We start from the raw sequence: 25,673 nt of genomic DNA, 5'->3' as shown, positions 1-25,673 counted from the left end.
CTATTTCACAAGGACTATCCACTAACAAGCTATGAACCTTGGATTTGGGCAATTTTTCCCTATTTTTTCCCGATTGACATTGTTCTTGCATTTTTTTATCCTGCTTTTTAGTTTCAGAATTTAATATATTTCTTTTGTAGAAAAGTCAGCATTAAAAATCTGTTTTCCCTATTCTAACAAACTATTGTTGCATTACATTACATTATACTTCTTTTTTCTACATTTCAGGTGCCCCCTGCCGCTAGAGAATACTAAGTGATAGAGCTTTAACTGCCTGCATAAACATCAATACTTTATGAATTTTAAATGAACACGTGTTATTTTTATGTAGTCAAGATTATATTTTAACTTGTAATTTCAAATGAGTTTATGTTATAGATGGGATGGTGGCAGAATAGTAAAAGACTGCTATATTCTATACCAATTGGATGGACCTTTGTTGATTATGTTGGGTATCCTGCTGGAGTAGATGGGGAGTCAATGCAACCATCTTTAAGTCCTGACTGTGAAAGTGATTGGGTATGGATTAACCGTTGGTCAATCAGATGCAGTGATGTACAACGTGGTGATATAGTTGTCTTTTCATCGCCAAAAGATCCCAGTGAAACCCATATAAAGCGGGTTATTGCTTTGCAAGGGGATCTTATTAGAACATTATCTTACAAAGAAGCTTTTGTTGAAATACCTCAGGGTCATTGCTGGGTAGAAGGAGATAATAATATTAGATCTCTTGATTCAAATTCCTATGGCCCGATTTCTACAGGTTTAATTTCTGCCAAAGCTAGTCACATTATCTGGCCACCTTCACGCTGGCAAAAGCTTGAGAAACAGATACCTAAAAACAGAGTTCCTATTAATGTAAAAAGTAGCCTATTATCTGAAGGTAAGGCCAGTCCATTAAAAGGTGTTAACAATGAGATGTATTACTCTTGTTGAGTGTGCTCAAGTTGAATTTCAAGGGAGTATTTTCAAAAATGCAATGGCTCTTGGAGATGTGGACAATGATGGACTGTGTGAGCTTGTGGTTGGAAGTCAAGATGGAGAACTTGCCATTTTCAAGGGAATACAATCAGTAAAACCCTGGAAACGGGGAACAAATCTCGGAATGATTGTTGCAGTGGGTATTGGAGATATATTTAATTGTAAGCATAATTCGTTAATAGTGATTAGTGGAGAAGGATGGTGTTATATTTTCGATTTTGTTGCTATTTTGAAGAATGATGATTCTGATGTAGTATATCCTGTGCATACCCAGAGAATACCTGCAAATGTCAAAACTTTGATTGTTGACGATTTTAATGGCGACGGTTTTGTTGAACTTGTCATTGGTAAGTAATTAATGATCAGTATTTCATTCTTCTATTAACTTTCTATAGCTCTCTTATATAATCCATCTTTTGTGTCCTCCAAGTGTAATTTAGGAATTTCATTTTCTCATTGCTGGGTTTTCTGCCCTTTAACAATTACAATTGGGATCAGCTATAGGTCTACAGATCACCATTAGGAGGCTGTGTTGGGATATTTGTGACGCTGTATTGGAAGATTTTTTTAATCTTCCAACAGAAACACAAAAATCACCCTTTTAGGCCATATAATTTACAGCATTGCAGTGTAGATTTGAGGCTATTGATACTTATTTGAAGGAATTTTTATCAAGTGTTGCTTGTTACTTTAGAATTTTGTTACTAGTTGAAAATATAGGATATTTATTGCAAATATTTTGCACATTAACGCACAAGTTTTAGATTTGGGGAGAGGGTATTGACTTGTTTGTGTATCTGTCTATCAATTAAAATGCACAATGTACTGTGCAAAAAATACTGGTTGTCAGTTGGAATTCGGATATCTGTTTTGTAGACCTAAAACCTGAATTTTTCATAAAGTCTCAAACAAAAGGAAAGCCCTTTCTCTTCCAGTCCTCCATGGTTTGGAGGATAAGGTTCCAATCTTCTAAAGAACAGCGTACTATTCCTTTCTGCTGATAAAATTGAGTACACTGCCCCATACAAGTTTACACCAATAGAGGTCATAAGAAAGGAAACATTTACTTGTTATTAAACAGGGCGATTTTCGAAATCTATTAATAAGAATAATCGGTCAATTTTTTTTTAACACTTTTATATCCAAATGTAGAGAGAAAGAACAAACAATTTCTGCTATCCAGAAAACTGAAATTTTCGAAACGTGTAGTAGTAACGAGACGTTTTTCAATTTTAGTTTCGAAATATTTTAATTTTCAAGGTATTGTGCTGAGTAGCCTATAGATTTGGATAAATTTTTGCTTTTCATGCTTCATGCTAATTATGCTTATAATTTTTATGTTCAAAAACTGCTGATGCCTTTCCTTCAAAAATAACCCCTAGTCATACTAACTTGTAATTATACTTAACAAATTAATTAACTCTATCGTATAAAAGGGTATTTGATTTTTTTTAAAGAATTTATTCTTGACTTTAAAAATTATTTAGTTAGCTTTGTGGGGTAAGGGATAAAATCATTCGTTCATTCGTTACAATAAATAATCGACATCATTCGTTACAATAGATAATTGCACTGATCCACCTTCATTAAATTAGAACGTCATTTGGTTCTTTTCTCTCTTAGTCAGTTAAAAACAGCGCTTTCCATCAGAACTAATTTTTCTTTGCACTAGATGGCGCTGAAACGGAAAATTGTAAGATTTCTGCTTTAACCAAGGAAACTGGCTCCAAAAAACCAGCTTCAGACTCCTGCACGGTCTATTGAAGATGTTCAAAAATCTAGGAACCTTCTTTCTGCCACCCACAACTTATTTCTGGTACATTTAAAATCGCTAAGGATTTTTTTTATATTTTTAAGTGTACACAGTTAGATAGATTGCGGATTACTGATAATTCATAGAGGCTTTACTTATAATCCATAAGTCATTTATGTAGTATCTACTTGATTTCCCGGTAGGTACTGATGAAGACCAAAAAAGCCAGGTAAACAGTGAGGAATACCATTTGCAGTTATCTCACAGAATCGACTACCAAAAAACTTCCATACTGTTATTTGTTAGAAGAACTCTGATGCCAATGGTGCCATATAGACTTTGATCACTGTTGTTTACTAGTTTTTAGATGTAAAGTGCTTGTCCTTAGATATCTGATTCTGAACCCTATTGGAAAGGTACCTAGCAAAGACAATAGAAACTGTTTTCTAGTACATTGTAAAAACAATATCAAACGTGCCATTCATCACTTAATACTACATAGCAATTTAATTAGATTTCTTGCTCGCTCCCTTTAGGAGTAGTTGCTTTTCAAACAAAGCATCTTCAAACATGAGTATAAATTCCTCCATCAGCCAAAAACAGTCGCTCCACAGGTTCATACGATGAAATTATGCAGTTAAATTTTCCGAAGATTTTCATTACTCTTGGGTAGTCTTTTAGCATGGCTAGTTCTTTTTACCTATCAGCCACTTTTGAAAGAACCTCCACCTTCACAGTATTTTTATAGCGTTAACGATTCTCTGAATTGTTTGCGGTAGTTTCGTCGTCACTATAGTCAAATTAATCATCACTAGAAAAATAGCTTGCTCTAAAGATTACACTCACCTTGAGGTGTTCGTGAAAATTTGTTGTGGCATTGATGCGGCCCTTTGGCACCTTATTTAGACAATTTTTACACACAGCTGAAATGACCCTATCTATTTTGTTTTTCTTTTAATGTAAAAAAGAACAATAGTGTATTCAAAACAAAAGGCAATCTAACATATTCCATGGTTTCCTTGTTTAAAATTTCAGTTACTGGGGGCTATTTGGGAAAAGTAGAATTCCTTTTTAGACGATTCAAAATGTTGCAGTGAGCATCTTGAAAACAAAGTTGGCATTGAAATAAAACACTGGTCTGAAAGTACTTGAGTACTTAAGCGCCCTCAAGTGCTTCTAGTTTGCTCTTAAGTACGAATATTAAGTACTTTTGAAATCCCCCTTTGAAACATCCCCTAAAAGACAAGGAATCTTAATGATAATCACACCATCTGATTCAGCATATCAGAGGACACTACATTATAGGTTTCAAGATCCTATATGCAAAAAATGTGGAATTTGGCATTTTTAACCAGAAGAAAGATTACGGATCCATGTTTATTTGTTTTTTTTTCCATGGTTTATCGTATTAAACCAGTGGTCCTAGAATATCAGGAGAACAAGAACAAAAGTTCTAGTGCCCTTTTTAAGTGACCCAGAAGATTGGAGGACAACTAACCCCTCTCCCATGCCCCTTTTTCTCCAAAGTGGCTTGATCAACATTTTGAGCCATCTGATTCAGCATAGTTTAAAGGTCCGATAACTATGCCTTTAGGGATTCCATGACCCCCCCCCCCCCCCATAGTCCCTGGCGAAGGGGCTACAAGCACTAAGCTATTTATCCATTGCTCACACATTGTATTTGTTATTGGGATATACGGGTTTTCATTTGTTGTGGGGGGGGTTCATGGGGATGAGGTTTTATGAGAGAATTTCAGAAGAATTCTTACATGGGGGGAAGGGGACTTCCTGGCATTATTTAAAAAGCGATCAGGAATTAAATAAAAAAAAGTTTTACTACTTTAAAAAGCTTCCTATTCTGATTAGATTTTCCTTGTGTTTCAAGGGTCGCTCTTGAAGAATTGTAACAAAAAGTTAAACTTTAGCGTAAAGAGGGGGTAAAGAGTGGCCTTTTCATACAAGGAGAAATTTCTGTGTGTTTTGAGTTTTAATGTTGCTTCTTAATTTCAGTTGAAATGAACTTTCATTTAATGAAAAATAAACGCAACTCGGTTTAGGGTAATATTATTGTATAAGAAATCGAGTAATAATCTGAATTATCTTATGACCTACTTTCAGCAAGGTCTTTAAAACTAAAGGGGAGCCAGCGTTCCCCCCCCCCCAACAGTCCTCTTTCCCCAGAAATTCACTCCCTGTGGGAAATTTTCCCACACGGATAATTGAGCAGCCACAGAAAAACTCAAAATGTCGATCAGATGTCCCAAGGACTAACAAAAGGACCAGATATCAAAAACAGTTTTAGGACAGGGGCTGATTAGTCTCTAATCACTTTCGACTTAAGAAAAAAAGAACTAAAGCTCTCAATTTCCGATCGAATGAGCATCCTCCAAAGTTTCTATGACCATGAGGGGGAGGTTGGAATGAGGAAGGGGCAGCCGCTCTCCTACATGTAATAAATTCGTCTCACTTTGGGATTTAATGTTACTCTTTACTTTCATAATAACAGCGTAGACCAAAAATATTGCCGGAAATCAAGAGGAATTATATATCAATTTCCAAAAGGGTGGTGTAAGGTGACACCTACCTTCTTACTGCATGAAAATGTTTTTGGTGTTTATTTTAAGAATGTATTTAACTGAAGTGATTTGCTTCATAATATTGCTTCTTTTGCTTCTAACAAAACACTATAAAAATCTATATAATATATATTTTGAAATTTGCTTTGTAATATGTTGAAAGAGATGGAAAAACGGGAAAATAGAAATCGATAGGAATTAATTCAATGATACACCTATTTTTTCCTTGCAACGGTGAACGTTACAGCTGCACACTTGTCACAAAATCAAATGTTTCTCAGGGAAGACAGCAGCTTCAATTCATGGAAATGTAGGGTGGGGCCTAAATGTATCTTTCTAAATATGGGGGTGGGGGGTTTTGCTGATTTTTAGTTTTTTCAATAAAAATACAAAATACAATTTTTAATGAAAATACCAGAAAGGATATTTGCAAGATATCGAGGGGTAAGGGCAAAAAATTTCTTGGAAGATGGCAAATAATACCCTGCCCGTTCGCCCCCCTCCCATTAACTTCACTGGTGGACGAAGCCATATGCAGGGGATACCGGTGTTTGAACCCCCCCCCCCCCCATAAATTTTTGTCCGACTCGTAAAAATGGAACGAAAGTGAATGTAATCCAATTTTTAATGTTTTTTAAAGTTTTTTGTGTACCCTCCCCCCGAAAAAAAATAACCCCCCGAACAAAAGTTCTGGATACTTTCTTGCAGGTGGAAGATAAACCTTAATAGCATGACCTGACATTCTCATTTTTCCTTTAAAAGGAGTGCGCGAATGGCTAAAAAATACATCATTAAAGCATAAATTCGGTTAATTTCGTCCGGTTCGTCCGACAAGGGCACGGAGAGGAATGACAGGAAATCGTAATTTGGTAAATTATTAGCTAAAATCCACTTTTTAAGCTTTCAAATCCCCTAAACAAGTCCTTGCCCCCCAGACTTGAATTATGCTCATCGCTACATCAATCATATTGAATTGTAAAAATAAAGTAAAAAGGCAGCATTCTGAAATTCAATAGCTGAGATTCTGAATTCTTTCAAGCGAACTTTTGCTCGTCTCACAACTGCTTAATATATGTATTTTAAACGCGGTACAAATTCCCAATAAAAGTGAAAGGAATTTTTTATAACAGTGAACTAGCCTCGAGTCTGCAAATGCATTTTTTCCTATCATCCTCTACTACCCTGCTCTAACTGCGAAAAAAAGCTTTATCACAGGCTATTTATATGTCTTACAGAAATAAAAATAATTAATCATAATGCATAAAGGTTCAGGAGTTATCAACCAGCCACCCAAGCTCCATTTTATCTGCATCTTCATAGAATTGTTTTGAACAAAAAGTTTATGTCACAACATATCCACTTCCCCATAAAAATCGGGTAAATATCAACGAATCTCTACTTTATACCATTTATTAAGAGCATTCTTAGCAACATTCGAGATAGAAGCACAAATGAGCACAAATCTTTTATCGGCGCTATTGGTATGAAGGATCAGATTCTAAGCATTTCGTTTTTCCCAAGCAAAATTCATTAGTATCGTAGAATGTGTTTTCTATCTTTTAAAGACGAATTAATACGTCTATTACAAATGACCAGTAACTTTTTGAATAGTAACTTCATATTCTTCCACAATTTGATACGATTGATTTCCGGTTTTTTTTCTAGACCCAGTCGAAAAAAATTCAAACACGCAAATGATTTTTTAATCTTCCTGTGTTCCTTAAACATAATTTATCTGTATCTTCTTAATCCCTACTCCTTGATCACTATGGGCGGGGAAGCTGGAATCGATTACAAACGGATTGATCACCAATACAAACTGCTAGATCGGCACCGGGTTGCAACCGCCATGGATTTATTCATGAAAACATGGATTTTCAACCCCTGACATGGATTTTGGAAACCCCATGGATTTCCATGGATTTTTCACTAAAAAACATGGATTTTTCAGGAAAACTTGGATTTTTTTTCACATGGTAGGGAATTGGCGTCGCTCAGAAAAGCAATCTTTACGGCGAGCCAAAATGGTTAGCGGACCAGCTGTCTCACTACTCTTACATCTGTGGCCATAGATGGCGCTCCATCTCCAGCTCAGCTGAACCAGCTGACGTGCTGAAGAAGTCCGAGAAATTAAAAAGTTCTGGAATATGTTTTTTTTTTTACCAGTTCTAACGTTTTATCCGTTCCCAAAAACAAAAAAGTCAGCCCCTGCTTTTGCCCCCACCAAGGTAAGCTAGAAATGGCTGTACAGGAAAGCTATGCGCGATAGAGATATCCTTTTAGTCAACCTCATTGGTTTTGCGTTTGATAATGCAAGTGTGATGCTCGGTAAACAAGCGGGTCCGGCTGCGCTTTTAGAAAAAGATGTGCCGTGGCTCGCCATTTTCCGGTGCATTTGCCATTCTTTTGCTCTGTGTTCGGCCGCTGCTTGCGATGTTCTAGATCCTGAAATAGTACAATTTGCTCACGACGTGAACCATTTTGTCGCTTATAATCCCAAAAGGAAAAGTGAATTTGCCGAGTGTCAGAAGTTCGTAGAAGTTGCCGAACACGCAATACTTTACCCGTCGATGACACGCTGGCTAGCAATGGACCAAGTCGTGAAGAGGTTGCTTGAGCAGTGGGATCCTCTTAAAATTTATTTTCAGAGTATGCTCGCTGATAACATTCCCACCGCTGTAAGCATTCGCGAACTACTCGGGAATGTCAAGCCGCGTCTTGTTTTATTTCTTTCTGGGGTATATATTGCTTGTCGTGAACGAGTTAAACCTTGAGTTTCAAAGTGAAAGTGTCAGGGTTCACCAAATCCTGAAGAAAGTCTGAGAAATATTGAAGGAGATGATGCAGAACTTCATTAATTAGGAAGTTGTAGGCAGAACAGACCCATTCAAAATAAATGTTCGGTCCCCGAACAATCTAAGACCTTACGAAAATGTCTACTTTGGGCCCAAGTTTCTGGCACTCTGTGAAGGAATGAGTGGAGACGCGGATTTTAGTCGCAAGTTGATTTCCATTAAAAATACGTGTGTCATGTTTTACCAAAGACTGTGTCAGGAAATCATTAGAAGGGTCGATTCCAGTGACGAGCTTTTAGTTCGGCTGGAGTAGAGTTTTGATATTGACCAACTCGGCAGAGACTAGCGGAATCTCAGAATTATCCGCGATTCTCTTAGCGATTTCGTCAAAAAAGAACCAGGGGCATTTTGGGGTGAGGTTGGCAAGCTCACTGACGGTGGTGACAACCCCATGTTCATTGCGCTGCCAGCGTTCATGCAAATACTTATGTCTCAGGCACATTCATCAGCAGCAGCGGAAAGACAATTTTCGCTGCTTAGGTTGAATGAAACACCTCTAAGATACAAGCTGGATCCAGAAACGGTGTCAGAACTCATGAGAGTGAATCAATATGTCCCGGTTCCACACGAGTGGGATGCCCCTGATTCACTCATGAGGGTTGCTCGATGCTGGAAGTGAAAAAGGGATAGAAGGGAAGTACCGTCGCGAACAGAAACAATCTTTCCTTATGTGTTCGCGGTGAACCTTAAAGGTTTTTTGTCGCTATTTGAAGTTCGTTATCGTTATTTGAAAATATTATTTGAAGTTCACGAATAAACCATACCTGATTGGAATTTGAATACTGGTTATAGAATGTAGAATGCATATATAATTTTTATTTTGTATTTTCCAAATGTCGTGAATCAATCAATTAAGTTCTGTTCAAGGCACAAGGTCAGTCGGCTTTTCATTCTTGCGCACCACAGTACTTCTATCAGCAGAGAGGAAAATCACAACAGTTTTCGAATGTCATTTATCTCCATGTTGCAAAACAGTCGAGTCGGGGCACGAATCGGAATCCCGCTCTGTCATAACCAAAAGTAAATAACCGTAACAGAAGAAGGAAAGTCGAGCGCATATAATCAGCCTAGACCCCCCACGTATTTTCATGCAAAAGTTTTCTTCCGGCCGAATCGCCTATCGTTTCGTACGAAGAAATCAGCCGGAAGAAAATGGATGCGAGGGTAATGCCTGATTGGGGCATTACCCCCCATACCCCGAATAAGTTATATCTTATTGAAAGGCCCAAATAATAGGATAAAAAGAAAAGAAAGTAAAAAAATTGAGAGTTTCAGCATAACCCAAAATAAAGGGGCGTTCTGGCCAGTGAATACATGAAACGTAAGAAAGAGGATTCATCAACAAGGCCGTACCCAGGGAGTAGGGGGTCTGAAAGGTCAAAAAGGTTTGACATAGACGCCGCGAAAATAAACCAATTTGATGGAATTAAAGCATATCTTTCTAAAACGAAGTATAGGATAAAAATCTCTCTTTTTACGTTAGGTTCAACTATTTCTTTGGTAATGTTTAAGTTGACACATAAACCTCCTGACAACAGTTGATCATCATGTTTCAAACCTTGTTTCTGTTGAAAAAGAAGTTGAAAAAAGTATTAGGCGAAGTATTGAAGGGAAAGTATCAAGCCATACAGACAGAGAGTACAAAATATACGAATGTTTCAGAGGAAAATAAAAGTAGAACATATGAAAGAAAAATATATTTCAATTTACGGATAATTCCTAAATAACTCGATAGTATTTCATTAACAGCTTTTACATTGTACTGAAATGAGGTTTGAAAGAAAAACTTGTAGCGTTCATTTTTCAAGACTTTAGAAAGCGCATTCAATTCTTCAAAAATGGCAAAAATTTGGCAAATTTAGCAAATTCAAAAATTTGCTGAAAACAAGACAGAAATAGGAAAACTCCCTTGTAACTATCAAAGGAATGAAATGACATATACAATTTTATTTAAAAGTTTTATTTCACAAAATAATTAAACAAGCTTTATTGGTTCCATTTTTAGGATCATATTATTTAAATATACTGTTAAAAACCCGTTTTTAAGATAAAATGTAAAATAGATAATTCAGTTAGAACTCAATACAAGAATTTATTATGAGCACGGAGAGAGGGGGTCTCGAAAAACAAAGAATTTCGATCGAAAAAATACCTTTCAGCCATTTAGCTTAAACAACTATAAAATCAAATTAAAACCATAAAATAGCTGGAAAAAAAAACATTAATACCGTTAAGACTTATAGTAGGTTTTTAAACGTAACTGAACTTCTCAAACATGTGTCTTATCCTAGCAAACCTTGTATCACATTTGATAAGGCTTAAAAAAAAAAGGGGTTTATCCTTTTTAAATGATAATACATCTTTTTTTTATTGAAAGCAGGGATGCCAAAAAGATTATTATTTTTTTCATTTAAAGTGGAGACATTCTGAGTGAATTCTGAGTTGAATTCTGAGTGAGACGAGAGTTTCTGGATTGCGTTTTGTTGGGCTGAATTCTGTGTTCAATATTCTTTATTATACATATAAATTACGGACTAATGTAATTATATTAATGTGTCTATCCATTATATTACTTAATAAAGCCCTGACATTTGCGAATTTTTAAATTCGTATAAACGGGAAGGAATGCGTTTGGACATTCAAATGGAGTGATAAGAATCAAAGTGCCTTATCAAATGTGATACAAGGTTTGCTAGGATTTGCAAAGTAGGATTTGCAAGGTTTGCTAGGACCCACCACAGTCCCTACGGACTGTGGTGGGTCATTTTACACCTAAAGACATAATTGTTTGATCTTTGAACTATACTGAACAAAAGGTCTATCTGAAAATTTTGCTCAGATAATTTTGGGAACCCCAGTTACAGTTTTATATTTTATGGATTTTGTTACTTTTATGACCTATTGAGACGAAGAATTTTTTTGTGCTAAATTTTAGTTCTGATTTCTTAAAGTTATATAAGTGAAAACAGTTAAAAGAATTTTTCAGTAAAGAACAAATTATATTCTGGCTTTTAGAAATCATAGGGGTTTTGAACCCAACTCAAATTAATTTCTGCTCGTTCTGAGGTTGACTCTGTTATTTATTTTAATGTCTGTTCGTTTTGGGTTTCATTTATTTATTGATACTGATTTGTGGTAGTTGTATGCTTGGTAGATTGTTTAATACTATTTTCGTTTATTTTCGGTTTAATAGAGTTCTTTACTTTTCTTTGAGAAACTTATTTTGTGGAAAAAAGTTTTTTTAATTAAAAACTTCTGTTCGTTTTATATTGACATAGTCATTTTCAGGGGAAAAGAAAATAATAGTTTGAATCTTTCTGGTTTTCCTTTAAGAATTTATAGTTTGGCCTGCTATTTATATGCTTGAGAAACTGTTTGAGGAATTTCTAACAACATAAACTCTTTTGACAATCATGACACAAAGAGTAGTGTTTAATTTAGTCATATACATCCTCTAGTTAACTTGATAAATAAAAGTTAATACCATTCCCAATAAATTATATCTGTGCTCTTTTGACACAAATTCTTTGACACAAATAGTAGTGTTTAATTTTTGATTTCTTCAGCTCATTTTACGAGTGAAGAAATAATACATTGAACAAAATAGCTATTTCAAATTTTGATTGAAAGGGTTTGGGGAAATGATGGGCGTGGGGGGGCATTTTCCCTCTGATCTACTTTTGACTGATAAAAAGACACTAGTCCTCTCAATTTCCAATCGAATGAGACCGTTTGGAAGCTTCTACGAAAAAACTTTCTATAAAAACCTTACATGCCCCAAGGGCATAACTTACGACCCTTGTCCTGAGGGCTATCGGGGGAGGGGTGGTCATCCTTAAATTTCCAGACCTTTCGACTACGTTGAACAACGTAAATATATCAAAATGTTGATCGGAAATGTTCTTGGAAATGATGGGCGTGGGGGGGATTCTCCCTCCGTTTACTTTCGACTATTAAAAAGGACAATAGGCCTCTCAATTTCCAAAAAAAATTAGCCCTTTTTGAAGTTTCTACGACAACGCTTCTTATAAAAAACCTTTTATGACCCCAGGGCATAACTGACAGTCTTAGCACTGAAATTTGGGGGGGGTGGGGGTCGTCATACTCAAAGACGTAATTTTTGGACCCTTCAACTACCTTCAACAAAATGGCTATATCAAAACGTTTATCGGAAGTGTTTGGGGAAATGATGGGCGTGAAGGGGGGTTGGTATTCGTCCTCCGATTCCAGTTCTAATTTCCAGAACTTTCAACTACATTGAACAAAATGGATGTATCAGAATTTTGATCGGATGTGTTTGGGGAAATGGTGGGTATGAGAGGGGGTTAGTTACTCTTAAATCACTTTCGACTATTAAAAAGGGCACTAGCCCTCTCAATTTCCAATAGAATGAGCCCTTTTTGAAATTTCTAGGACAACGCTGTCAATAAAAACCTTATATGCCCCCAGGCCATAAGTTACAACGTTTGCCCTGGGAGCTCTGGGGGGGGGGTTCATTCTTAAATACATTTTTTCCAGAAATTTCAACTACGTTGAACAAAATGACTATCTCTAAACTTTGATTGTATATGTTTGGGGAAATTGTGAGCTTGAGAGGGGGGTTAGTTGCTTTCCATTCACTTTTGACTATCAAAAAGGCACTAGCCCTTTTAATTTCCAATCAAATGAGCCCTTTTTGAAGTTTCTACGACAAAACTTTATATAAGAACCTTATATGCCCCCAGGGCATAACTTACAACTCTTGTCCTGAGGGCTCTGAGGGGATTGTCATCCTCAAAGACCTAATTTCCAGAACTTTCAACTACATTGAACAAAATGGCTATCTAAAAATTTTGACTGGATGTGTTTGGAGAAAAGGTGGGTGTGAGAGGGGGGTTAGTTACCCTCAAATTACTTTCGACCATTAAAAAGGGCACTAGCCCTTTGAATTTCCAATCGAATGAGCCCTTTTTCAAGCTTCTAGGACAATGCTTTCGATAAATGCCTTATATGCCCCCCAGGGCAAAATTATAACTCTTGCCCTGAAGACTGTGGGGAGGCCTTATATGCCCCAGGGCAAAACTTATAACCCTTGCCCTGAAGACTGTGGGGAGGAGTTGCTACAACTCGCTTTCTATAAAAAACCTTATATGCCCCCAGGGCATAACTTACAACCCTTGCCCTGAGGGCTATGGGGGGTTGTCATCCTTAAAGACCTAATTTCCAAAACTTTCAACAACGTTGAACAAAATTGATATATCTAAAAATTTTGACTGGATGTGTTTGGGGAAAAGATGGGTGTGAGAGGGGGATTAGTTTCCCTCAAATCACTTTCGACCATTAAAAAGGGCACTAGCCCTTTGAATTTCCAATCGAATGAGCCCTTTTTCAAGTTTCTAGGACAATGCTTTCAATAAAAGCCTTATATGCCCCCAGGGCTAAACTTATAACCCTTGCCCTGAAGACTTTGAGGGGTGTGTTCTGCTCAATAATATAATTTCCAGAACCTTCAACTGCGTTGAACAAAATGGCTATCTAAAAATTTTGACTGGATGTGTTTGGGGAAAAGGTGGGTGTGACAGGGGGGTTAGCTGCCCTCCAGTCACTTTCGACCATTAAAAAGGGCACTAGCCCTTTGAATTTCCAATCGAATGAGCCCTTTTTCAACTTTCTAGGACAATGCTTTCAATAAAAGCCTTATATACCCCCCAGGGCAAAACTTATAACCCTTGCCCTGAAGACTGTGGGGGGGCCTTCTATGCCCCAAGGACAAAACTTATAACCCTTGCCCTGAAGACTGCTGGGGGGCCTTATATGCCCCCCAGGGCAAAACTTATAACCCTTGCCCTGAAGACTGTGGGGGGGGGGGGAGTTGCTACAACTCGCTTTCTATAAAAAACCTTATATGCCCCCAGGGTATAATTTACAACCCTTGCCCTGAAGGCTATGGGGGGTTGTCATCCTTAATGACCTAATTTCCAAAACTTTCAACAACGTTGAACAAAATGGCTATCTGAAAATTTTGACTGGATGTGTTTGGGGAAAAGGTGGGCGTGAGAGGGGTTTTAGTTTCCCTCAAATCACTTTCGAAGATTAAAAAGGGCACTAGCCCTTTGAATTTCCAATCGAATGAGCCATTTTTCAAGTTTATAGGACAATGCTTTCAATAAAAGCCTTATATGCCCCCAGGGCTAAACTTATAACCCTTGCCCTGAAGACTGTGGGGGGGGGTGTCCTGCTCAATAATATAATTTCCAGAACTTTCAACTGCGTTGAACAAAATGGCTATCTAAAAATTTTGACTGGATGTGTTTGGGGAAATTGTGGGCGTTGAAGGGGTGTTTGTTGCCTTTCAATCACTTACTACTATTAAACTGTTAAAGGAAACTAGCCATTTCCAATTGAATGAGCCCTTTTTGAATTTTCTATGACAACGCTTTCTGTAAAAACCTTATATGCCCCCAGGGAATAACTTACAACCCGTGCCCGGAGGGCTATGGGGGGGGGTGTCATCCTCAAAGAACTAATTTCCAGAACTTTCAACTACGTTGAACAAAATGACTATCTCAAAATTTTGATTGGATGTGTTTGGGAAAAGGTGGGCGTGAGGGGGGGAGGGTTAGTTGCCCTTCAATCACTTTTAACTGCTAAAAAAGGTACTAACCTTTTCAATTTCCAATCGAAAGAGCCCTTTTTGAAGCTTATACAACAATGCTTTTCATAAAAACCTTATACGCCCCAGGGCATAACTTACAACCCTTGCCCTGAGGGCTTTAGAGGAAGTGTCCTCCTTAAAAACAAAATTTCTATTTTGAAATCAACTACGTTGAAAAAAATGGCCATCTCAAAATTTTTATTGGATGTGTTTGGGGAAACGGCGGGCGTGGAAGAGGTGTTAGTTGCCTTCTAATCACTTTCGAATATTAAAAAGGGCACAAGCCAATCCAATTTCCAATCGAATTAGCCCTTTTTGAAGTTTCTACGAAAATTCCTTTGATACGAAGTGCCCTGGTCTAAAACCAAGAAAAAAAAATAATGCATTGTGCCAACATCGTTCTTTACTTAGGCAGCGCTATTGCGCTGCGTATGATGCACTGTTGTTCTTTTTTTACATTAAAATAAAAATAAAAATAGATAGGGTCATTTCAGCTGTGTGTAAAAATTGTCTAAATAAGGTGCCAATGGGCCGCATCAATGCCACGACAAATTTTCACGAACACCTCAAGGTGAGTGTAATCTTTACAGCTAGCTACTTTTCTAGTGAATATTACTTTGACTATAGTGACGACAAAACTACCGCAAACAATTCAGAGAATCGTCAACGCTATGAAAATACTGTGAAGGTGGAGGTTCTTTCAAACGTGGCTGATGGGCAAAAAGAACTAGCCATCCTAGAAGACTACCCAAGAGCAATGAAAGTATTCGGAAAATTTAACTGCATAATTTCATCGTATGAACCTGTTGAGTGACTGTTTTTGGATGATGGAGCTATGTATACCCAAAGTGGAACATGTTTGAAGATGCTTTGTTTTAAAAGCAATTCCTAAAGGGAGCGAGCAAGAAATCTAATTTAGTTGCTATCTAGCATTAAGTGATGAATGGCGCATTTGATATTGTTTTTACAATGTATTAATTACTTCTGAAAACTAGTACATAACAGTGATCACAGTCTATATGGCACCTTTGGCATAAGAGTTCTTCTAACAAAATATCAGTATGGAAGTTTTTGGTAGTCGATTCTGTGAGATAACTGCAAATGGTATTCCTTACTGTTTACCTGGCTTGTTAGGTCTTCGTCAGACCTAGCGGGAAATCAAGTAGATACTACATAAGTGACCTATGGATTATAAGAAAGCCTCTATGGATTATCAGTAATCCCCCATCTATCTAAGTGTGAACACTTAAAAATATCAAGAAATCCTTAGGGATTTTAAATATACCAGAAATAAGTTGTAGGTGACAGAAAGAAGGTTCCTAGATTTTTAAACATTTTCAATAGACTGTGCAGTAGTTTGAAGCTGCGTTTCTGGAGCCAGTTTCCTTGGTTAAACCGGAAATCTTACAATTTTCCGTTTTAGCGTCATCTGACATAAAGAAAATTTAGTTGTGATAGAAAACACTGTTTTTAACTGACTAAGAGAGAAAAGAACCAAATGACGTTCTAATTTAATGAAGGTGGATCAGCGCAATTATTTATTGTAACGAATGATGTCGGCTGTGATACAAGTAAGTTTTGATACCTTTACAGAAAGTCTGAATTTAAATCTGGAATCAATCCTCTGGTCCCAGTCTGAAATTTCAAAGAAATTTGACTATGAATGCTGAGATTACGGAGCTGAAAACCCACTCTTCCTCGCACAGGAGTTAAATTGCATCTCTTGAGAAGGATTCTATTCTTCAAAAGGCTCGCAATAATGAACTTGAAGAAAAGTGACTGGACTTTGAAGTTAAAGAGAGACAATTAAACGTAATCGTTCATGGTTTACCGTCCGTAAACCATGATAAAAATCTTTTTTGAAAACACACTTGACTTAGTGGTTGATAGTGTTCATATGACTAAATGTTTCCAAATAAATTACCAAATGTTACCAAAAAAAAGTACAAAAAAAATTATTTGTTCTGTAGGCTAATATGTCGGCCGCCCCTTTGCGTCAGTCCCGGAATTTTCGGATATATATGAACAGTTTTTAGATAAGATTGAAGAAAATGGAGATCAGGTCAGGATTGAAGGATTGAACGATCGCTAAGCTTGAAGCAAGTTGTTCGTGAAAAGACAACTCAAAAGTCTGTCATTGATCTTATCTTCACAGATATTTCCGATTTCTATAGTGATCCAGTGACGTTGCCGGGTCTTGGTAAAAGTACACACTTCTGTGTGCACTGGTGTCCCAGGGAGGAAAAGAGAACAGGAACCAAGCAAATTTTTTAAGCCGGCCTCTGACTGAGTCTGGAAAAGAGCTATTCGCTAAATGGGCTATTTCAAAAAACTGGAAAAGTTTGTACGAAAACTGTAATGTCAACGACATGCATAGAATAGTTTCCACTGAAATACGGATAGCTTATGATGTATATTTTCCAGAGAAGACAGTCATAGTAAACTCAGTTGACTTGCCCTGGGTTAACTCGCGCCTGAAAGGGCTGATACGCAAACGCAACAGGCTCCATAAAAAGGGGAAGATAGGGGAAGCTTCCAAGCTGAGAAATCAAGCGGTCTGTGAATGTACATTGGCTGAGAAGTCCTACGCTTCAAAAATGAACAAGCTCATGACCACAAACCCAGCCGGTTACTATAAAGGAATACGGCTTCTCACTGGCTCCTCTGTAAGGCAAAGTGTAAGCGTACACGACGAATCTGGGAATAAGCTCGACGCAAACGATATTAATAAGTATTTTGCTAGTATTTGCAGAAGCAATCCACCAATTTCTAGTGTTCCCCCCTTGGCTGTTCCATCTGAAATACCTGTGATTTTCCCTCTTGAAGTTGCAAAGGTTCTTGAGAGACTTGACCCCAATAAGGCAACTTACCCTGGAGACATTCCAGCAACTCTGTACAAAGAAAACACAGACTTTCTAGTTGAACCTCTGACTGCCTTTTTAAACCAATGTATTTTGAGTGGTACCTTTCCGGATAATTTAAGAAAAGCAGTTGTAACGCCAATACCTAAAGTTTCGAATCCAAAAGGGGTGAGTGACCTGCGACCTATATCTTTGACCCCTATTGTATCTAAAGTTTTCGAAAATTTTCTAAAGAAATGGTTACTAGAAGATTTCTGTGATAAAATGGATCCCTGTCAGTATTGATTTATCAAAGAATCTAGCACAGTACATTATTTTATCAAAATTGTGGAAGAAGTCCTGGAGCATCTAGAAAATAAAGATGCACTTTTAGAAATATTGCAAGTAAACTAACAAAAGGCTGTCGACAAATCAAGCCCTCCGGATATTCTTCAGTCAATGACAGGTTTTAGACCTTTTTCAGTTCAGATAGTTTATAGTTTTTTACACGGACGGCAACAGTGTGTTAGTACTGATGGGGTATAATCGGATTTTCTTGAGGTTTTCTGTGGAATACCCCAAGGTACCAAAACGGGACCTGTTTTATCAGGTCCGTCCTGGCTAAGTGGAAGTGCACTGGGTTGAGGATTCTTTGTCCAAGGGGCACGGATTCGATCCCTGGCGTGGCCAGTTATTTCGTTTGGGACGTGGGTCAGTGGTGTGACTCTGTAAGCTTAGCCAGAGTCGACCCAGCTCTAAATGGGCTGAAGGGTGACGAAGCGGAGATCAGCACCGCCGGTTTGGACCTTAAGGGTCTAGTGCCGTCATACTTAATCTTTTTACTTTACCTACCACCGCCTTTAGACAAATCAATGTTCCTGTTTGCAGTCACGGAATCCGAGATGATGAACATTGTTACGCTTATGAAACGTGACAATTCTGAAGACAATTCTTCTTCCTAACTTTGTGAAAGTAGTTATGCCTGATATTTAACTGTATTTACACATATAGTAAATTTAATATTTCAGACTGGAGTTTTTTCCACTCCTTTTAAGGTTTCAAAAGTTATTACTCTACATAAAGGGGATGACCGCAATAATCTGTCTAATTACCGCCCAATTTAAATACTGTCTGCGTTTTCTAAAATTGTAGAAAGAGCGTTATATAATCGGATGTACATTTTTTTTTGAAAAATCATAAATGTTCTCAAAGCTTTAATTTGGTTTTCGAAAGGGACATGGGACTGAGCATCCTATGATCATTATTAACCAGTTTGTGAGCGATTTTCTTGACAAAGGGGAAATTCCTGCAAGCCTGATCCTGGACATTCAAAAAGCGTTCGACTCAATTTCTCAGTTGATTTTATTTTCTAAGCGTAATAATTAGGGAGTTTATGTGAAAGCATGGGACTTATTAAAATCTTATAAGTTCATCAAGTTAAATTTAATCTATCAGAAGTTACGGGCGTGAGGATATTTGCCTAATTTTTGGAAAGGGAGAAAGCACCCTGAAAAGTCAAGGAATCTCAATGAAAATTATACCATCAGATTCGGTGCATCAAAGAACCCTACTGTAGAGGTTTCAAGCTCCTATATGAAAAAATGTGGAATTTTGCATTTTTGGCCAGAAGAACGATCACAAATGCGTGTTTATTTGTTTGTTTGTTATTATCTTTTTTTTCACGGGTGATCTTATCGAACCAGTAATCCTAGGAGATCAGGAGAGGGCTCATTTGATCAGAAATAAAAAGTTCTAGTATTCTTTTAAGAGATCAAAAGGATTGGAGGGCATTTAACCCCCCTCTCATCTCCTCCCCCCCCCCCCAAAGTCGTCTGATCAAAGTTTCTAGATAGTCGTATGAGTCAGCATAGTGGAAAGGTCCGATAACTATGCCTTTAGGAATGGCGTGCCACCCTCCCTCAGTCCCTGATGAAATTGCTGTAAGCACTAAGCAACCCGATTTGCCCATTACGGGGCAAATTTGCCCAAAATCCGATTTGCCCAAAATCCGATTCCTTTGATGTATGTATTGGTATCAAAATTTCGTGTTTTTAGAGTTTTGGTTACTATTGAGCCGGGTCGCTCCTTACTTACAGTTCGTCACCACTAACGGTTCGGTATTGCAATTTTTTATCAAGATTGCATCCCCTTAGGAGGTATATCTCTCTTTTTCTTAAATTACGCAAATTTTTATAAAATTGAAAAAGTATAGCATAAAAATATAGACCTAGGCTGCTAATTTTAGTTTTCTGACCCCTCTCCGTGTCCCTCCAAGTAACACCTTTCGATCCACCTTCTTAAGGTTCATTGTATCATATTTACTTGTGTTTCTAAAACGCCTGTCTACTCCACCGTTGGTTTCAAAATGAAGAATAAAAAAGAAGTTTGATTCCTTTAAGCATGTCATAATAGGGTCTATATTGAGGGGTTTTTTTCCAAATACCACCACCTCGTAGTCAGAAATCTGATTTTTCTCTAACTTTGAATGTTCTGTGATAGGTAAGTTAAACTTCTGTTTCGGATTTACAGCCCAAATCTGGGATAAGGTTTTTTTCAGCTTCTACTCCAGCTCCTTCCACATTTTTAAAGTTTGAAAGATCTCTTGATAGAAGGTCCTGGCTCGAAAACAAAGAAAACGAATCGGCTTAGAATCCCTAGAACTTGCCAATGCCTACAGCCTAAGGAAAGCAGGTTCTAACCAAACAAATTCGAAGTTAAAGCACGAGGCTTTATCAAATTCTTGTGGAAGAGCATTACAAGTAGGAAAAGGTCGAAATCGGACCTTGAGAACGTTTTTCTCGACCCTGATTCGGCATGGATACGGATACTCATTTCTGAAAGTTTCCTTCGCAGAGCACACACAATTTCTAAATTATCAAAAATCTATATTTTTGAATTGTTTTGAGTAAGGTACCCGTCTCACTAACCGTATTTCAAACAGTAAGCTGTACGAAAAATATGGTTCAATCCTGGTTCCAAGGTCTATAATTATAGAAAGGTTGAGATGACTAGGACACGTTCTGTGGATTTAGGACGACAGATTGCCAAAGATCGAACTTGTCGCCAACAATCTAGGGCCAAACCGAAAGCAGGCTGTTCCTCAAATAGGGTGGGAGATGTCATAAGGAAAGATTTATGGGAAATTGGTACTTGTTGGGAGAGTTTAAGGAGAAAGACTTTGAATAGATTGGGGTGGAGGAGGGTGTATAGCTGCATTGGCTTCGGGTGGCTTGGTGCTGCAGTCAGTTGCTAGTAGCAGTAGTAGTAAAATTCTACTGTTCTGCACTCTCACTTGAATTTTTTTCATTTTAACTTCTTGACCCTTATTCTATCAACTCTTATATGTAACTTTTATTGGCTTGGACCAACCAGTTACAAAGCCCAGCATTTGTTATTTTTCTTTTTTGATACTGAAGGCTGAGCAATGTGAAATAAAAGAGAGGAGTTCTTTTCAAAAAAGACTTTTTACTCCAAAAAACAGCTTTAGCGTTTTTACTCCAACACTCACTGTCTATTCTGTCTTTGTACAGGAAACTTCGAAAGGTTAGATTCTCGTTTTTTTTTTTTTTTTTTTCTCTTTTTTGTTTTTTTTTAGCACTGAGGACGACTTGGCGGAGGTCCTTGTCGAAATATTTGCTTATATTTTGTCTTCTTCATGGTTCGCTGGCTGACAAAATCCTCGTTTTTTCACCCTTTTTGATTTTATTTTTCATTTTGTTACTTTCTCTCTTCTCTGAGTTTCGTTTGAATTTTACTTAAAATATTTTGTTTTAATTTTTTTAAATAAATAAACTTTATAATTATGTTTCAGAATTTAAAAATAAAATTATATTTTATTGATTGTAATTAATTTATTCAATAAAGAATTCATCAATATCCAATTTTTCTGCAGATTCCACATGGGCTATGTAATTTTTATTATATATCTTTCTACAAGTTAGGTCTTGTACTATGTCTTGCTGCCAAAGAGTCTGTTTACAAAAAGATGAATACATCGTTCTATAATTTTTCTGCTGATTATGGACAGATTTGTAATTTTTATTATGTTTCATTGCCAATTACAAAAAAAAATCTTAATTAGAAATATTTTTGAAAAAAGAGTATTTTTGGGTAGATTAATGTAGTCCTACACTTAATGTGGCATGTATTTGTAGTCAGTGTAAGAAGACTGTCTTCTTACTCTACAGAAAAGAAGTTTAAGCCTTTTATTGTGCTTTTTAGTGATATTTTGAAGCTTGCCCCCTCAGGTAAGCCCAAAGACTGTCTTAGATAGAGCGTTGGCCCTCGACACACAGCGGTCAAATTTCTTATCCGTTCATTTTTGGTCACATGGATTTGGAAAGCTCTTAAGAAGAATAATATTTCAGTTCTTAATTTCTTAGATGCTTTGGTGAACTAATATTTGACCTTATTTTACTGCTTGTTCCACAAAATGACATAGGAAGCCACAAATATTTTGAATTTGGGTCTCTACGTTGGCATACCATTGGCATTCTTCAAGAAACCAAAAATAATATTAGCCTACTATTTAACAGAATATCCTGCATGCGTATTTATCATAGTATTGATTCATACATTTATCATAACAGAGTCAAAATTAGTTGTGCATCTTTGCTATTAAATAACTGAACCGTTGTATATTCTATTTTTGACCCTCTTACCCCAGGGGTACCTAAAATTTTAAGATGACAATTTGATTTTTTTTTTTTTTTTCAGCTCTTACAGACCGAGTCGTCAGATCTTATAAATGGTCAAATACAGAAATGCCATCTAGGAGATTCGCAATGCCAATCCAGCCGAATGGGAAGCTTGTAGCACTCAACAAGTGGGAGTTTACTAGTCAAATTGGCAACATTACTAGGAGTTTAATGACAGATGGCACACCTACTCTGTTGGTTTCCCATCCAGGTGGAACATTTATTAGACTAAAACTTGGTCAAAAGGGTGATACCACAGATAGGGCTCCAATTGAGTAAGCTTTTCATTTAGTTCTTCATTTTTCCTACAATCTAAGCTTTCATACCAAATGCACTTATGCCGCTAGTAAGGATCGTATGGTTTCCCATTGCCTGGCCTGTAGGATCCTTGTCATTTGCATCACCCATACTGAGCACCTGGAATGTGTTGATTCGCTACTCTGAAACAAGCTTGCCATCTATCATAAAACTTATTAATAGTTCCAAGGTTTCCTAATTCCAAGGTTAGTCAAGGTGTGCAAACTTTGCCAATTTTCATTTGGTCGTTGGAGCTTATTCAAATAACAAATAATAGTTTTTGATCACACAAAATATATCAAAAGGAACTTGTTTTTACGTTGATTCCAAATATATTGGAATTATTAATTTTTAAATCACGCATAAAAAGCTAAGCTCCAGAGAAAATGTGTGTAATTTAAGGAAAGGGAACACCCTTAAAAAGAGAGCAATCATGACGAAAATACCAGCACCATATTCAGCATTTCCATGTCCAGCATGTATGGGGTTTTAAGCTCATATATGCAATTGAAAAGTCCTATGAATCTCTTCTCAGTTTCAGAGGCCGTACGGCTACATGCTCCTGCATTCATCCTCAAAGATATGTACAGTCGAAATAAAGGGCTACTATGCAGACAGAACATACAGTATTACTAACGGTTAAACAATGTTACATTGCTTCAAACCAGCTCTTGAAGGGGGGGGGGGGGCGGAAGGTTAGTTGGTGTTTTTAAGGGGAAGAGTATGCCCAAGAAGAAAATTTTAGGGCAATTTGTTAATTTTTGTGAGAGGTCCTCCCGATCTACTTAGAGAAAGGATTCAACCCCCAATGTCCTCTCATTAGGAATAATACATTTGGACTAAGTGTGGAATATAAATAATAAGGGGTGAAGGGGCCCCTGTTACTGCAGAAATTTTTTCATTGTAAAGTAAAAGCTACATTTACATGATATTGTTAAGTTGATGGGGCCTGAGTGACTCCTCAGATTAAGTGCTCATATTGAAAAGTGTAGTGCCATATAGGTTAGTTTATATGTAAGTATGTTTATGTTGACTAGATGCTCATTTATCTTCTTTTTTCTTTTTTTTCTTCTTATTCTTGTGCAAAGGCCGGGTAATCATATCATATATGTGAATATCATATCATATGCTTATCTGGACCAAGGTAGAAGAGAGAGGGAATGGGGTGTATTTCCAGAAGAAATATTTCCACAAAAAGTTCTCCCCTAAAAATATAAGTATCACACCCTGAAAATTTTTTTTGGCATTTCAGGCCCCTCTAAAAAAGAAAATCAAGAGGGTCATCTTTTCTTTTCGAAGCATTGTTACACAAACGCGAAACGTTACTTTAATAGCCAAGCGCATTTGGGCCGGAAGCTCCCTTTATATTTATATTACATCAATCATAATGTTAAGACGAACAGAAGTTAAATAACAAAACATGTTTTTTATGTTATAGTAAAGAGTGGCATCAAAAGTTGCATAAATTGAATCTTTTCTGTATATGACGGGGAAACTACCCCCTCAATGCCCTACCCTTTACGGTAAAGCTCAAATGGTGCTTAACTGAATCGGAATTATTCCGTATCAAAGGGATCTGTCCCTTCCTCTTAACCTCCGCACTTGTTACGCTCATATTGTATAGTGCTTTATGAAAAATTATTTATGAGTGCGGCAAATGTATTTAGTTTGTATTTACTATTGTTTTATATACCGATTGCCTTTTAAAACATATGAATAGAAGAACTGTTTAAAGGAAATCCTTATAAATAAAATATACCATTGATGAAGATTAATTTTTATTTTATTCCAACTGCCCTTGATTCAGGTGTAGTTTTGAAGTATTGGAACAGAAATTCGAATTTTAGCGTAAAGAGCGAGGGCTAAAAAGAGAAGGGACGGTCCTTCTCATATGTGAAACTATTATTATTCAGTTTAATGCTTCATAAACTTTGCTGTAAGGAGGGGAGAGGTTGAGGTGGCGACAGTCCACTTCAAATATGGAATTATTTCTGTTCGTTTTTAATGTCGATGTCGCTCTTTACTCTCATCTGGAAAAATGTGTTTCTTTATAAAATTATTCATAATGGCCACCTAAAAGAAGTAAGTGTAACAATTTAAAATGAAAACACAGCATAGAATAATTCGGTTTGTAAAAATGTTGGGAAACACATCTTCTTTTTCGCTTAAGAGGCTCAAGTTGTTCTTGCGCATGAGCTGAAAACAGGGGGACGCCCTACCTGAAGGGAAGTGGGTAGTATTAGAACTAAGTAAATATTCTTTAGTTTTATTTTTTAGGATTTTGTCTGGTAAATCAGTAGCTTATCACAATTTGGGATTATCACAGAAGAGAAATCAGAATGTTTCAACAGAAATAGTCGGTTTTATCCAAGATGTACCTAACGCTAGTGATAAATGTGCGCTTCCGTTTGCAATTGCAACCCTGGATGGATCGTTGACGCTTGTAAAAGAAGACGTTACTCTTTGGTAAGCACTAGTGATTTTACTTGAATTTTAAGGGCTCTATAAATTAGGATAAAATATTTATCTTTAATACAACTAGGGGAATGTGCAAAAGAGGAAAAAAAAATTGTGGAAATCACATCTAGTTTGAGAAATTTGTTTTTTATTTAAATCATATATTGGAGAAAAACTTTGACAGTTTTTCGGTTTTAGTAACTTAAACCGTCATTCGCCTTAAAAATAACAATGTCATGTTACCCTAAATTAGATTCTTATTTGCAAGTATAACTGAAATAATAAATTTAGAACATGAATTGGATAATATTTAGGATTGATCAGGATCGCTCACCATGGCTGCTGGATAGATAAGGATAGGTAGTAGGTGTCACGTACGGAAATGTCAGTTGGAGTTATATTGGAAATTTTATATTATTTTTTTCTGTACAATTATGTGTAATCATGGTTGCAGTAATGCGTGGCTCCCACGGCGTCAATAAAGTGAATAAAACTGTCCACAAAGTTAATAAACTGTTCTCTTCGCATAACTTTGTTGACTTTATTGCTGTCGGAAAAAACTTGAACTTTATTTAACTTCTTC

General features: G+C 36.9%; 1 protein-coding gene across 1 annotated transcript; it reads left to right on the top strand.

The window, feature by feature from the left end:
* Nucleotides 1–771: 771 nt before the first annotated feature.
* On the top strand, nt 772–25,103 carry LOC148950604 (KICSTOR complex protein ITFG2-like). Its single transcript, XM_089091901.1, has 3 exons — nt 772–1,328; nt 22,356–22,611; nt 24,911–25,103. Exons 1-3 carry the CDS (start codon nt 914–916, stop codon nt 25,101–25,103), a joined length of 864 nt encoding a protein of 287 aa, XP_088948027.1. The 5' UTR covers nt 772–913.
* The last annotated feature ends 570 nt before the right edge of the window (nt 25,104–25,673 follow it).

Source organism: Artemia sp. Qi Xiang Cuo, chromosome 7 (genome assembly GCF_049724085.1).
Source record: "Artemia sp. Qi Xiang Cuo chromosome 7, ASM4972408v1, whole genome shotgun sequence".
In the NCBI taxonomy this organism is placed as follows: Eukaryota; Metazoa; Arthropoda; class Branchiopoda; order Anostraca; family Artemiidae; genus Artemia; species Artemia sp. Qi Xiang Cuo.
Note: the sequence above shows the minus strand (reverse complement) of the source record. Positions and strands in the feature narration are given on the sequence as shown.